This window comes from Neofelis nebulosa, chromosome 8 (assembly GCF_028018385.1).
Source record: "Neofelis nebulosa isolate mNeoNeb1 chromosome 8, mNeoNeb1.pri, whole genome shotgun sequence".
Lineage (NCBI taxonomy): Eukaryota > Metazoa > Chordata > Mammalia > Carnivora > Felidae > Neofelis > Neofelis nebulosa.
The window spans coordinates 48,717,467-48,732,998 of record NC_080789.1 but is presented as its reverse complement, the minus strand read 5'-3'; the positions used below and the strand labels follow the sequence as shown (position 1 = coordinate 48,732,998).

At 36.6% G+C, this 15,532-nt stretch overlaps 1 protein-coding gene across 2 annotated transcripts in view; it reads left to right on the top strand.

Moving 5' to 3' along the window:
• Window positions 1-5,975, top strand: part of RAP1B (RAP1B, member of RAS oncogene family) — a 46,122-nt gene extending 40,147 nt beyond the window's left edge. The window contains exons 6-9 of one of the 2 annotated variants that reach the window (XR_009265541.1): window positions 1,136-1,279; window positions 2,200-2,316; window positions 4,712-5,851; window positions 5,884-5,975. Coding sequence is in view for 1 of the 2 variants with exons in the window: in XM_058742079.1 (XP_058598062.1) it covers window positions 1,136-1,279; window positions 2,200-2,286 (231 nt within the window). In the remaining variant the exon portion in view is untranslated. Of the gene's footprint in view, window positions 1-1,135; window positions 1,280-2,199; window positions 2,322-4,711; window positions 5,852-5,883 lie in introns of those variants that run through there. The other variant, XM_058742079.1, reaches the window with a different exon arrangement.
• Window positions 5,976-15,532: the final 9,557 nt, after the last annotated feature.

The following is a 15,532-nucleotide window of genomic DNA, read 5'->3' as shown; positions in this document are numbered from 1 at the left end:
GTAGGAAACTTTAAAAGGATTACTTAACTTCCTCATCATACTATAGATAGCAGTTCTCAGAATTGATCTTGCATCAGAACCAGCTATATGCCTGGTTAAAACAGATTGCCAACTCTGACTCCCAGAATTTCTGATTCAGTAGGTCTAGGATTAGGGCTCAAGAATTTCCATTTCTAAGTTAGAAGGTTTCCAGATGGTGTTGATGCTGCCGGTCTGGGTATCACACTTTTAAGAACCACTGTATTATATACATAACTTAATTATAAGCAAATATTGTGAGAGTTCAGAAGCATCTGTGGGAAATGTTCCCATTTCCTCGACTTCTAAAACAGGAGAACTTTCGGGAATTATTACATCTTTACAGCTCAGTGAACATTTCACAATTAGTCCGTTTTCTGCTATTTCTGATAATTAGTGTTCTATCAGTTACGTTAAATTAAATAAGTATGAATATAAAATTTTATATCTGTTCCTAAAAGCCAAAATTCTTGATATTCTAATTTGGATTTTTTTCCCAAAAATTCTCTAGAAAACCAATCTCTAAATGATTAATAGGAATTTTACAGAGTAAGTATTATTTATCTCTATAGTGTCCTTTTAAAATTACAGACATCACATGATTAAGGTTGTCTAAATTTTTAGTAAAAACTAAAACTTTTAGGAGCTTTCCAAATTTCTCTTTTTTGTATTATTAAATTAAGAATGATTATTTGATAAATGCATGTCGGTAAACCAAAAAACTTGTAATTGATTCACATCCCTTAGAAAAACATTTAAAACTTGTGAAATATATTAACATTTCATAGTAATACCCTTTTGTACTTTTTAAAAATATTTTGTGTTTTGCTTACTATATTTAGTTATAAGTCCATTGGGACATAATTTTAAAGTTTTTTTTCCCTCTTTTATAAGTACATCATAGCTTGTTTTCTAAAAATTTCACATGAAAGGTTCTGAACAGAGTTAAGGTTTTCATATTTGATTATAAATTTTATTACATATTGTTTAATTTAGTATTTTTCTTGGGCATAAAAAGTAATCCTTAGGGTTGACTCTTAGAATTCTTTGGATTTGAATGTATAGAGCATATTCACTTACTTTTTTTTACCCTCACAATTTTGTTTTGTATTTTTAGGTTCCAATGATTCTGGTTGGTAATAAGTGTGACTTGGAAGATGAAAGAGTTGTAGGAAAGGAACAAGGTCAAAATCTAGCAAGACAATGGAACAATTGTGCATTCTTAGAATCCTCCGCAAAATCAAAAATAAATGTTAATGAGGTATGGTGACATACTTTAAAAAAAACTCTTGATTTGGAATTCAGGATTTAAAATCAATGAAAAATATGTGTGCTATGTGTTAACACAGCTCCAAGTCAATGCTTACTCCGGGTGCTTGTTGATCTTCTAACCAAAAATCTTATGTTAAATATATACATGTTAATAAGTAGCACAGCTATCTATTATAGCCTCTTTATTAAATGCTGGAATTTACCATGAAAAAAAGAAAGCCTGGACAAAAAAAGACAGGGGTGGGAAAGACAGGATGAAGAGTTCAGGTGTGTGTGTATAAAGGATGTTTTGTAAAAGATGGACACAAATTGGGGCACCTGGGTGGCTCAGTTGGTTAAGCGTCCAACTCTTGGTTTCCATTTAGGTCATGATCTCACAGTTGGTGAGTTCAAGCCCCGCATTGGGCTCCACACTGACAGCATGGAGCCTGCTTGGGATTCTGTCTCTCCCTCTCTCTGCTCCTCCCCTGCTTGCTCTCTGTCTCTCAAAATAAATAAAAATAAACTTTAAAAGAAAAAAAAGATGGAGACAAATTCAAGAAGGCATGCACGGTTCTTGCTTTGAAGGGGCTTAAGTAATATTATAGGATAAAGATACATAGAAAGATTTAAAGAGTAAAAGTTTGTTTTCTTTGAATGGTGTTAAATGTTCTAATGAACTACAATAAGATCTCTGCTGCTTCTTAAGTCAGTGTTTGTTTTAAGGAGAATAATTTTAGCACCCCTAAAAAATAAATAAGAAAATTTAGCAGTTACAGAAATACCTGGTTTTACTTATTCCTTAACTGAACATAATACTTGTTGGAGTTCATATATATATCCATGGAAAGTTCAGTCTTTCATTTCACTTTTTCTTTTTTGGGTTTTTTTCTCCTATAAATTAAAAAAAAAAAAATACTGTGTTTGCAGATCTTTTATGACCTAGTGCGGCAAATTAACAGAAAAACTCCAGTGCCTGGGAAGACCCGCAAAAAGTCAACATGTCAGCTGCTTTAATATATTAAATGCATTGTAGCTCTGAGCCAGGTATGTTAATTTATCTTTTTCCCTAACCTTTAACTTCAGCTTCATTAAGGGCACTCTATGAAGAAAACGAGTATAGAATGTTTTGTTGTTCTAAAAAAAAAAGATGGTTACTTCTTTTTAAGATATCCATAAGTTAGTATGATATCCCAGTAATTAATTATTTCCTTTATATATCATCAAAAGTAGGGTATTTTATGTAACTGAATATTGTAGGTAAGTTCATCCAATGTATACTTATGCCCCACTGGGACATTGGTTTGTGCTGACGGTATTGTGGTGAGCAAAACCAACCTTCTTTCCTATCTATAGCCTTAAGCTAAGTCAGGTCTAGTGGAAGAATTAGACAAACAGTTGCAAAATATGATAAATGCAGGATAGTGTAAGTCCAGCATCGGATTGATAGTAAAAACTCCTGGCACTCAGTATTGTCCACATATTAATTGAATTCTCACAACAGTCCTCTGAGGCAGGAGCTGTTATTCTCATATAACAGATGAGAGAATTAAAGCACAAAAAGATTATTTCTTGTTCATGCCCTGCAGTTAGTAAATAGCAGAGCCAGAATTTGAATCCAGTGATCTGAGTTCATGGCTCAGAATTTAAACAATGAACTAGCTCTCAAGCCCATGCTTAGTCACTATGCTGTTATAGGTCCTATAGGAGCATATATACCTGGGGCACCAAATTAGTCAAATATAAACTGCAGATTCAGGGAAAGTCCATCAGCAAGAGACACTGATAGCCAAAGAGTTCCCAGGCATAGAAAACCACAGAAACAACTCAAAAGATGAGACGACGAAGGAAAACTGAACATGCAACGTTTTTATATAGTTTTTTAAAACAGTCATATTAAATGAGTTAATATCAGAGCACCTGGGTGACTCAGTCAGTTAAGCATCCGACTTTGGTTCAAGTCATGATCTTGTAGTTTGTGAGATCAAGCCCCACGTCGGGCTTTGTGCTGACAGCTCAGAGCCTGGAGCTTGCTTCAGATTCTGTGTGTGTGTGTCTGCCCCTCCCCTACTTGTGCTCTGTCTCTCTCTCTCAAAAATAAACGTTAAAAATTTTTTTTTTTTTTTTTTAAATGAGTTAATACTTGTAAATCACTTAGATCAGTACCTGGTACTTGGTAAACCCTCAACTATCATCTGCTGCTCTTTGCCAATGAGAATGGTTTCTTGCCCCCTTATCATTAAAACTATATTTTACTGTACTTATCCTTGAGAACTTTTAGTATTTGTGGCTCTGCTACTTCCTGTGTTAAAATGGCCCTCTACTATAGCACTTCTGATTCTGCCTCTTAGAGTTTCTGTCCCTACTCTGCATTTAAAGCTTTCTGTTTAGATAAGTGCTCTCATTCCTGACATCCTCTCACTCCTGACCACATGCCCATTCTTGGCACACATGTGCGTGAGCTCACACACTCCCATCTGTGCTATTCAATTTGCTACATTCAGTCTGCTAGGATTTAGAAAAGTTACCAAACTCGTTCAGACTAAATGAGGACTTAAAGTTCAAGGCATTTATAAAAATTGCTTCAACAGCCATATCTATATTAACAGCATTTCTGGAACTTGCAGCAAGTCTGAACCCCAGAGAAACAGTAAAAAAAGAAAACTTTTTCGTAGTCAGGAATGTATACAGAAAATCATCCAAAGAAAATAAATATTTGGCAGAAAGAGTTCTGATTTTACTTCTTTTACATCACTCACAAACTTTTTAAGTTTAATTACGTATGATTTTAGCGTAATGCCAGCTTTTTCTGACATCCATCTTAAGTTGATCTAATTTGTTTAAATATGGAATTAGAACATTGATAACTGTCAACTGTTAAGAGCCATCATGAAATAAATTCTGTTTTGTCTGCTTCTCTGAACTAGCTCTGTAGCCACTCTTCCTGGAAGAGTATGGAAGAAAGGTCTTGGTTTTCTGGTATTAGAAACGCTGGTTAGATGTGCATTCTATACTTCTGTAATTCTAGGATTGGAAACATTCATTTTGTTAATGTCGCTCTGTTTTTTAATCCTAATTCTAATAAAGTTGACCTGACCTAAAGTTTCAATGTGGTGTTTTTTATTATTCTGCTTTTAGTCTTTGGAAGGGTAATACACAGAAATTTGCACTAAGGTACATTCCCTTTTTGTATCTAAAACTTTCATTTGACTGACTTTCAGGAGGGCAGCAGAATAGATGAAGTCATTCCAAAAAGATGAAAATGTCTCCCCATGCTTTGCTTTGCTATGAGTTGTGTGTACATTGTCACGAATGTAATGACAAGGGCCTGTATTCTCTTCATTTTCTAACACTTTAACACTGTTGTTTTAATGTGTTCCTTTGGATCTTGAGTGTGCTGTTTTCAACCCATGTTTTCAGTGTAATTTTTTCGTTTTGACAGGTCTGAAGAACTGTTGCCCAATTCAACAGTGCCAGCATTCCAACTTTGTTAAACCTACCAACATCTTAAATGGACTTTCTGTGGTGGTACCCTTTAAGAGGCGGATGAAAGCTACTACATCAGTTTGCACATTCTAATCACTTTCCAGTATCACAAGAGAGATTTTTACTTATATAATAGTCCTAGAGTATGCAGCTGGTAAAACCAGAGGCTACAATCCAGTATTACTGCTAAGAGACATTTTTCATCCACCAATGTTGTACATGTATGAAAATGGTGTACTGTATACTTTAACATGCCCCGTACTTTGTATTGGAGAGTACAATAATGTAAATCCTAAAAGCACCACTATTTTAGCATAATAAAAGAAAGTCCAAAGAGCTCCTATATAGACTACTCCAGATAACTTCGCTTCTTTGATACTTGTAGCTTATTGTAATTTTTTTTAAGAAATTCAAGGTCATTATCATTGTATTGTACAAATAAGTGCTTTGATTAACACAGCTATATAGTTTTTTTAATTTTTAAAAAAACCTGTGGAGACAGTGATCTTGTCTTTAAAATATGATAGTCCTTTCAGTATAATGTCTTAGATTAAAGACGTTGCCTTTAATATCTGTTGGGAAGGAAATGTCCAGACTTTTCAAATCTTTTATTATATGTTTCCTTTTTTGTTTACATAGGGAACAATGTTTATAGTTGTGTGTACAGTGGGGGTCTACAACAAGAAGTGTATATTTTCAAACAATTTTTTAATGATTTAACAATTTTTGTAAATCATTTTCAGGCTTCTGCAGCTGTAGATTCTCACTGTGAATCCCTTGCTTGCTCATGCATAAGTGTATTTGCAATACCAAATATACAGGTTTAGTATTTTTGCCTGTTAGTGATTGTTTCACATGTGTAACGTTTTGGTTGAGATGTTAAATGGTGGACGAGTACTGTGGATGTGAATGTGGGAAGTAATTTTAATCATGTGTAATTGGTCACAAGGCCTAAGTTGCAGTAACTATTGCTGTTTTATTTAACAATGCCTTGTTGCTTTGTATGCATTAACGTTTGGGTGTAAAGATTGTGTGTCTATCCAACAGGGAGCCACAGTATTTAAATTGACCAACCTAATGTTACAACGACTTTGAGGTGGCCAAATGTAAAGTTACAACGACTTTGAGGTGGCCAAATGTAAACTAAAAGCCTTAATTAAAGTGGTGCAATTTTGTATAACTTAGCATCAGTAGTTCAATAAATTTGGATTGCCATGCAAGGGCTTGCATTATAATTACTTGCCACTTGACTGTGTTTTGTGTAATGTTTAATTTAAATGTAATAGGTGCATTTTACATAGTGTGATTTCATAATTTAAGATTCGGACAAGCCAGATTCATTCATTAATTATAGAAATGGTGAGTGAAAGGGGTCAGATTTTTTTCCCTAGTATTGTTTGAATAGCCACATAAACCACCTTTTGAATTTTTTCTTGGAAAAGAATTTTGTAAATCAAGCAATATTAATGAACGTATGCCTTTTGGGTAATGTTTAGTAGCTCTTTGAAGTGTAGGGGAAAGAATTGAAAATACTTCGACAAATGTTACGCTTCATGGATTTTTTAAAAATACAGGATGAAGTTATACTTAGAATATTATGGTTATAAAGATCTTGGAATGAAGTGGACTCAAGTACTACTTTCTTTTTAGATAACCTGGCTTTTTCTTATGTGTGCTATAATTCAGTTATTTGGAAATTTGTAAACCAGTCTTAACTCAGACTTTCTTAAACTATTTCCCAGTCACTGGAGCATATCAGCAATCGATTAGTGATGCCATCTAATTTAGGGGTGTCTACTAATCTCTTAAATACATGCCATGTGAATGGAACTTTATTTTTTTTTTTAACGTTTATTTATTTTTGAGACAGAGAGAGACAGAGCATGAATGGGGGAGGGGCAGAGAGAGAGGGAGACACAGAATCGGAAGCAGGCTCCAGGCTCTGAGCCGTCAGCCCAGAGCCCGACGTAGGGCTCGAATTTACGGACCGTGAGATCGTGACCTGAGGTGAAGTCGGACGCTTAAGCAACTGAGCCACCCAGGCGCCCCGTGAATGGAACTTTAAAGGCTTTCATTTTAAAGAAAAAGGTTTCATCTTTTACAAATTTAACTCCAAGAGTTCCATGTATTTAAAAGTTTTATGTATCTAAAGAAAAACCTGTTCTTTCAGAAGTCCCACTTAAGAGACTTATCTTGGAAGAACTGGTTTTATTAATAGTCGTTGTGAGAAAAAAACCCCAAAAGGTGGGATTATGGGACACTAAAATTGCCTTGATTTGCTGTGTCCTGTTATACCCATTTGACCTTCTTTGAGGGCATCACCATTAATTTTGTTACCTTTAATAAATGCTGTCTACCGGCTGGGCACAAGGCTGAGTTCTAGGCTCTTGAAAACAAATATTCAGGTAAGTTTAAGACTTACTGGTCAAGCACAATTGTTCTAGGTGTGAGGATAGAGCAAAAACTGAGATCAGCTTAGGACCCTGCCCTTCTAGAATTTATACTCTGTTACAGCACTTCTCAGCCTCGGCGCGGTGTATGTTTTATGCTGGATAACGAGTTGTTGGGAGGCTGTCCTGCACATTACAGAATTTTTAGCAGCACATCCTGTATCTGCCCTGTAGATGCCAGTAATACTACCGCCACCCCCAAGTCGTGACAACCAAAATTGTCTCCAAACATTGCCCAAGTGTTTTCCAGCTAGATTCAGGGAGTGAGGGGTTGTTGAAGGGCAAAATCACCCTGCCTGAGAACCACTGATCTGGTGGGAAACAACACATTAATTACAGATGAGTGTTAGGGGAGTAAAGTGGACACTTCAGTATAGTGAATAAGACTGTGGGAACCAGATTTCTTGGGTTTCTTTTTTTTTTTTCTTTAACGTTTATTTATTTTTTGAGACAGAGAGAGACAGAGCATGAACGGGGGAGGGGCAGAGAGAGAGAGGGAGACACAGAATCAGAAGTAGGCTCCGAGCCATCAGCCCAGAGCCCGACGCGGGGCTTGAACTCACGGACCGTGAGATCATGACCTGAGCCGAAGTCGGCCGCTTAACCAGCTGAGCCACCCAGGCGCCCCATTTCTTGGGTTTCTAATCCCAGCTCTGCTACTTCCTAGCATGTGACAGTGGTTAGGCACCTCTGTTCCCGTATCTGTAAAATAGGAATGATAATAGCACCCCTTCATACAGAGTTAAAGGGAGTGAAGTAAATGCCAGTGCCATCCTCTTGGTCAATATTTTGTTTCGCTTTTTATTTCGTATTTTGCTACTGGAAATAGGACTGTGGTTTGGCAAAAAGCATCATTGTCTCCCATACAAAATGGTAACGACAGGGGCACCTGGGTGGCTCAGGCAGTCAAGTATCTGACTTCAGCTCAGGTCATGATCTCACAGTTCATGAGTTCGAGCCCGGAGCTTGGAACCTGCTTCCGATTCTGTCTCCCTCTCTCTCTGGCCCCTTCCCAACTCATGCTTTGTCTCTGTCTCTCAGAAATGAATAGACACTAAAAAAAAAAAAAAAAAAAAAATGTTTAAAAAAACCAAATTAGTAACTGCAGCTTCGGAATTCGAATCCTATCGATGGACTTTTCTGGTGCTTAAATGGAAAAATACTAAAATATAATTCAATCGGGAAAAATCATGAGTACTTCTTCATGTCCCCAACAATACCTGGAGAAACTTCAATTTTAGGAGAAAACCAGAGTGACATTTCGGCTAATTTTTTCTACAAAGGTGTAAAAAACGCTGCTTTGACTTTCATGTTGTTGTTGTTTTATTTATTTAATATATAATCTTCACATGTGGATATTAGGAGTAGAAAGTTTTAAAATACCCAGTTATGAAAGTAAATTTTGCTTTCTTTTTTAAATCCTTTCATCTTTAGATGTGGGGCAACAAACTTAGAATCAAAACTTATCCCTGCAACATCTTTTCTTTTAGTTTTCCTCATTCTGTGCCTTCACTGAATTTAAGCTCCAGCTGTTATTTTGTCCCCTCCGTTTTAAGTCTTGGAAATGTAGTTACAGTATTTTATGATTAATACTCCTATGACGTTAGCTTAGAAATCTTAGTGTTTTCAGGCTTCTCCTAAACTATCAGTGAGTCTTAACAATTGTGATTTATAGGACCCAAGATTTTGCTTTATTCTGTAATTTGCTCCATTGCATCAATACATCTGGTCTTTTATGAATGCACTAAGAGAAGTGTAATAGATTCAGAGTAGAATGAAACCTAGTTTCTCATAACTGACAATTCAGAGAAAAATGCATGAGTCTTTGTTGGGGTATTGATGGTATTTCTCAAAATTAGCTAGTAAGCCTGTTAATGGAGCAGCTAAGTTTGTGGGCTTGACATTCGTTTCTCTTTGAAAGTAAAATACTGCGAAAGAGGTCTGTTTTCTAAATGCAGATGAAAAGTATTGCACGTGTTGCACATAATTTTAACTTGCTTTCTTAAAACATCCTTGTTTGTAGCCTATAGATTACTGAACTAAGAATTTAAAGATTTTATCCAAAATTAGAGACATCTACCTGGTTTTTGTATCAAAGAATCAGCAGATGTATTCAGTATTCCATGTCTGCCGTGTTCCAGGCATTGTTCGCCGTGTGAGGGATACGGCAGGGTCGTTTCGCCCACATGGAGCATACATTCTATTGGGGGGGGGGGGGGAAGACAAGTGGCAAATGAGCAAAGCTCATTTGGTTATTGTCTTTTAAGTTTTCTCAGAGCTTTGCATTTGGGACAATTTAATGGTTTCAGGAAAATACTATTTTTAATATGTATAAATATCATTTATAAGCAGTTAATAATTTCTCTGATTTGTCTGAAAGGGCATGGAAAGGGATTTTCCTTATACGATGACATAAATAATTACCCAGGTTCAACACGGGTCAAAATCCAGGGGTTTTTTTCTGAAAACGAAACACATATCTTGCAGGATTTTTATGTGAATAATACTTTCACTTAAGTCAAAAGGTTATAGCAGTTTTTAAATAGAGATCAAAGTCTAATGTTTTTGTCATTTGCCATTAATACCCATTCAAATTTCTGTTGTAGTCTGTACTACAGATACTGTACTATAGATAGTATAGTAGTCTATATCCCCTGTGAGCACTAAGTTCAGAACAGGAAACTATTACTGTCAAAGTTTTGAATGTGTAATGTACCATGCTCGGGCATAGAGGAGTAGCAAAGAATAAATGATATAATAAGCCCAGACCCTACTGGCAAGGTGTTTAATGCATCGATGGGGGGAAAGATCAGTCAACAAGTATCAAAAAAGTGAAAATGTAATTATTCATACCTAACCACAGACGGTTTATGCTTATTATCTCTACTGATACTAATGATTAAAAATTGCATTTTGCTTTAAAATATATGGACTATTTGAGGGGTGAATGGGTGGCTCAGTCGGTTAAGCATCCGGCTTCGGCTCAGGTCGTGATCTCAAAGTTTGTGGGTTAGAGCCCCACATCAGGCTCTGTGCTGACAGCTCAGAGCGTGGAGCCTGGCTCAGATTCTGTGTCTCCCTCTCTCTGTCTCTCTGCCCCTCCCCTGCTTGCATTCGCTCTCTCCTGCGCACGCGCTCTCTCAAAAATAAATAAGAAAAAAATTTTTTTAATAAAATATGTAAACTATTTGATTTATATTTCTGTTTTGCTCAGGTCAGTTTTAGTTAGATTCTCTGAGCAAATTAAGGACTGATTGGAGAACTGCATAGCTGGCAGGAAAAAAAAAGTACCTTTCCATGTTGGGAACGGAGTACAATCAAATAAATAATATATATATACAGTGGGTAGTTAGCAGGGAAATACCCTGTTGTTCTAAATGAGAATCATATGATTAAAGCAACAACAGATTTGAGAGCCATGAAGGATAGTCCCAGGAGGAGTGATGGTAGAGCCTGAGTTAACCCAGACAGCTTGTGGGCTGCTGGGGTCTGTAAGCATGAAATGATTGGAGCCGTGGTGACCAGGGAAGTCGAAGAGAATTTTTAAAGGAATAACTAGGGAACTGGTTAATGGCTTAGGTATAGAAACTGAAGGAAAGAGTGAAACAACCTGATCTATCAACAAGACCAGAGAGACTGAGCACCAATGACAGTAACATGGAAAGAAGACTGTAAGGAATTATTTTTAGTGCATGAGTGAAAGAACTTTTTGGTAAGATGTTGATGTTAAGGGAAATATTTTGCTGAGTATATTCTGAGGAGAGGCAGATGGTAACAGTTGGGCCTTGGGGTCATTGACATACAGAAGGCAACTGAAACCGTGAGTGAATTAAATTATTTCCATAAGGATTAAGCATGGAGAAAGTGAAATAGGAAAGCCCAGCCTAAGTGGGCCGGAGTGGAGAAGGTTGGAGTATGAAGGATTGCTGTTACAGAGAGAAGGCAGCAAATAGCCTTCCACAGCCTGAGAATACAGCGCCTTCGAGGGCAAGGAACAAGATAACGTTCTCTACTTGATCCGTAGGCCAGCAGTAATTTTATTCTCTAGACACATCATAATTTATGTCAAAAGAATCTAGACACATATAATTTATGCCTGTCCCTTTATATACTTCTTGGTGGGGAATTGGCTACTAATTGGAGACAATAGGATGATTTTGGAAATTCCAGCCTTTAATTAGTATCAGGTCTATGGGTGTCCGTGTAGCGGCTATAAAGCATTTCAGAGCCAACGTTGACAAGGCTTTTTTCAAATTCTGCTAAACCGAAGCCATGAGGCGTCTTTCAAATACATGCCATTGAAGTATTTCTCCACATACCTTTCCAATAAACATTTTTGCTCCTCTCATTTTTCTTATAAGGCACTTTGGTATTTTACCCACAGAAATGTGTTAGGGAGATAAATTGTTATTAACTGGGCTCTCATCTGTTCTTGCTCTATTTATACAGCTTTCTAGAAAGACATTCATGCCCTAGTTAAGCAGTATGTATTAGTTCCTAGGGCTACTGTAACAGATTACCACACATTTAGTGGCTTAGAGGAACACAAACTTTTTCTCATAGTTCTGGAGGACAAAAGGTCAAAATCAAAAGTGTAAGCAAGGCCTTGCTCCCTAGCAGCTCTAGGGGAGAACCCATTCCTTACTGCTCGCATTCTTTGACATTAAGACAAACATGCCAGATTCTGCTTCGATTTTCATATCTTCTCTATGTGTGTCTCCTGTCTTTTAAGGACTTCTGTGATGGCATTTAGGACCCACCTGAGGTAATCCAAGAAAATCTCTCAGAATTCTTAATTACATCTGCAAAGGCTCTTTTTTTTATGTTTATTTATTTTTGCCTGTTTCTCAAATAAAGGTAATACCACAAGCTAGGGATTAGGACATTATCTGGGAGCCATTGTCAGCCTACTAATTTTACAGTAACAAAGACCAGCATGATAACCCAAAACATGCTGAATTGAATCCACAGACCTAGAGATCGCCCTGGAGAAATCCAATCTCGGAAAGCCCCACGTCTAAGCTACTCTGTAGAGATTCTTTGGAGGGAAACCTAGAATCAGATGAGCCTTCCAGGAGTCGATAAGGGGTCCATTCCAGGCTAGTGCCACAATTTCAGAACCAACATAGTACTCATATAAAATACTCATGTAATTCTGCTAATTTATCCCGCTGAATTACCTTCCACTTGTGTTAGCATACGTCTTGTCTTCACTATATATATTCTATTTTTTCAGTGCTGACAATAATCTCCCCCTTCCACTGGCTTAGATTTAGGAGTGATATAAATAACAAACTTTATTTTCTTACTTTTCATCTTCAGACTCAAGGTTTTCTTTCCCCCCTCCCCTCCACCCTTAATCCAGACATACATGATTCATATTAGAAGAAAGTGAGCGCTTCTGAAACCATCATGATTTAGAAGATTTTACTCCACTGCTGCACTTAATTGAATGTTTTCCTTACTGCTTTTTTGTTTGTTTTTTGTTTCAGTAATTGGAGTGATGGACAGGCACAAGAGCCAAATGACAAGCAAATTAGGGATTAATTCAATCCAATAGGGTTTTTTTGTATTTGTTAGTACATCCTGCATTAAGGGGGAGGTTTCTGTCTGCGTAATCACTTCTCAGAACTGGATTTGGGCCTTCTCCAGAGAAGTTTTATCCATTAATTACCGTAAGTAATGTTATAAGGAGACAGTAACCATTTGTGTGCTTTACATGTTTAAGAAACAAACTTACAGTTCCAGAAATTGAGTTAGTCATTGTCTCCTGGTACTATTCTGGAAAAAGTTCTCATTTCACTCATTTGTTCCTTTGAATTTTCTGACTTCAGTAAAGCATCATACAAGATTTTAACTGGAAACTATTTAATAGAGTCTATTGGATTAGACTAAAAGACGGTATCAATTCCTGAAATACATTTTGAGCTCCTTGCAGAAGCTAGACCAGCTTGTAATTAACTAGTTAGCAAACCTAACAGCTAGCCCTTAATTTTTCAGGAACAAAGAGTATTGTTAGCCACTGCCATGACACTGATTTCATTCCAATGCTGTCATAGAGGATGGCACCTGCTGTCCTCTTTCTACTCTGAACCGATACAGGATATTCTCACGGTCAAGGCATTCTCCCCTTCCCGGGATGTGGCTAATGCCAGATGTAGAGTTAATGATTTTGTTGCACGAGGCCCTCTGCCAAGGCTCGTTCAGGGTGGGTAAAGAGGACGAATCTCAAGATGTCATCCAGAGTAGATGTAAAGTGCCAAACTGTGTCAGCCCTGGAAAGTGAAGACAATTTCCAATGCCACTTCTTCCACCGCTGTCAGGAAAGAGCTGCATCTCTCCAAAGCTATTACATCATAAGAAAGAGCTTTTTTCTTAGTTACTCCTAAAACTCCCTCAAAGAGGCAGTAACATTGGTTACAGTTGACTTACCTGTTTTATCTCGCTTTGAAGAAGAAAGGTAAATTCTAGGAAGCAAAAGATTTTGTGACAGACCTGCGCGAAATAAACTCTGAAACACCACATGAGTTAAACCAAAATATAGTCACCAAGCCTTAAGCCTCATTTGACTGTAACTCCTCTTCAAAGAAAAATAATCTGTAGAATCATAATTATTATAATTATTAATCTGTTGTTATGTAATTACAGTCCGTGGAATGAATCATTCATACACAAGCTATTTCTCTGCTTTCCTTTCCTGCTATTCTGTGAGAGAATCAGAAGGTGAGAGAATCAGAAATAAAAGTTTAAGAAAGCTGTGACCCAGGTTCCCCAAAACCAATCAAAATGGGGAATGATGAAATAAGAAAAACTAGCAAATAATCGTTTAATTCTTGGGTTTGTTTTTGTTTTTGTTTTTGTTTTGGCATGATGTTTACATGAAAGAGACCTTTTCAGATGGAAGAACTCTCAAGCTCTAATGGGTGAGAAGTAATAATAATATTAATCATTTCTTGGGCCCCCTACCATATTCCACCCACTGCTCTAAGCAATTTACGTGTGTTTATCTTATTTAATCCTCAACACAATGCTGTTGAAATAGGGGTTATTAGTGTCCTCTAATACCGTTAACAAAGGCATTAAATCAATAGAAATATATATTTATTATATACACTGGAAAATGAAATTATTTTTGCTGATATTATAAGTGAATACCTCAGGACTCCTGGCTGGCTCAGTTGGTGGACCATGCGACTCTTGGATCTCAAGGTTGTGAGTTTGAGCCCCATGTTGGGTGTAGAGATTACTTTAAAAATAATAGGAAGAGAATACCTCAAAAGCTGGAAAAAAATCTACTGGAATTCTTCAGGAACTTAGGAAAGGGGCTAGATACAAGATAAGTAAGCCAAAAATTAATAGCTTTATTTTATATTCACAATAAGCACTTGAAAGTTGAGATGGGGGTAAACATTTATGATAAAAACTATAAATGCCTCAAGAAATAAGGCTGACAAGGAAGAGGTATTATAAAGTCTTACTAAAGCACGTAAATCAAGATTTAGACAAATACTATATTCTTGAATGGAAAGACAATATCACAAAATATCAATTCCCCCAAATTAATATTTTAATGTAATACAATTCCAATTTGAATTTCAACTGAGTGAAGTTTTGAAGTCGAAATTTAAATGATCTTAAAGTTCAAGTGAAAGAAGCAATGATGCTAATCAGCATAGAATTGAATCCAGAAGTAGCTTCCAGTATATAACAGAAATTAATATATGAAAAAAATATACATTTCAGTAAGAAAGAATGTTACTTAATGATGCTGACACAAGTAGCTATCCATCTGAAGAAAATAAAAGTTCAACTTCTATATAAAGCAAATTCCAGGGGCGCGAGGATGGCTTAGTTGGTTGGGCGGCCAACTATAGCTCAGGTCATGATCTTGCAGTCTGTGAGTTCGAGCCCCACATCAGGCTCCGTCCTGAGCGCTCAGAGCCTGGAGCCTGCTTCTGATTCTGTGTCGCCCTCTCTCTCTGCCCCTTCCCTGCTTGCTCTCAGTCTCTCTCTCCCTCTCTCTCTCTCTCTGTCTCAAAAATAATAAACAATAAAAAAAAAATTTAAAGCAAATTCCAAATATATCTAAAATTTTCAAGCTACAAAGTAAAACAAAAATCTTAGAAGAAAACCTAAGAGACTAGAAGTGTAGTCTAGAGATAAAGAAGACCTTAGCCAATTCAAGAAACTCAGAAGCTATTTTAAAATTAAAACATTTTATGTATTTAAATTATAATAAAATTAAAGAATATATATTTATATATAGATATGTAGATGTGGATATATAATTTGGCAAAATATATTATAAAGTAGATTTGGGAAAGTAT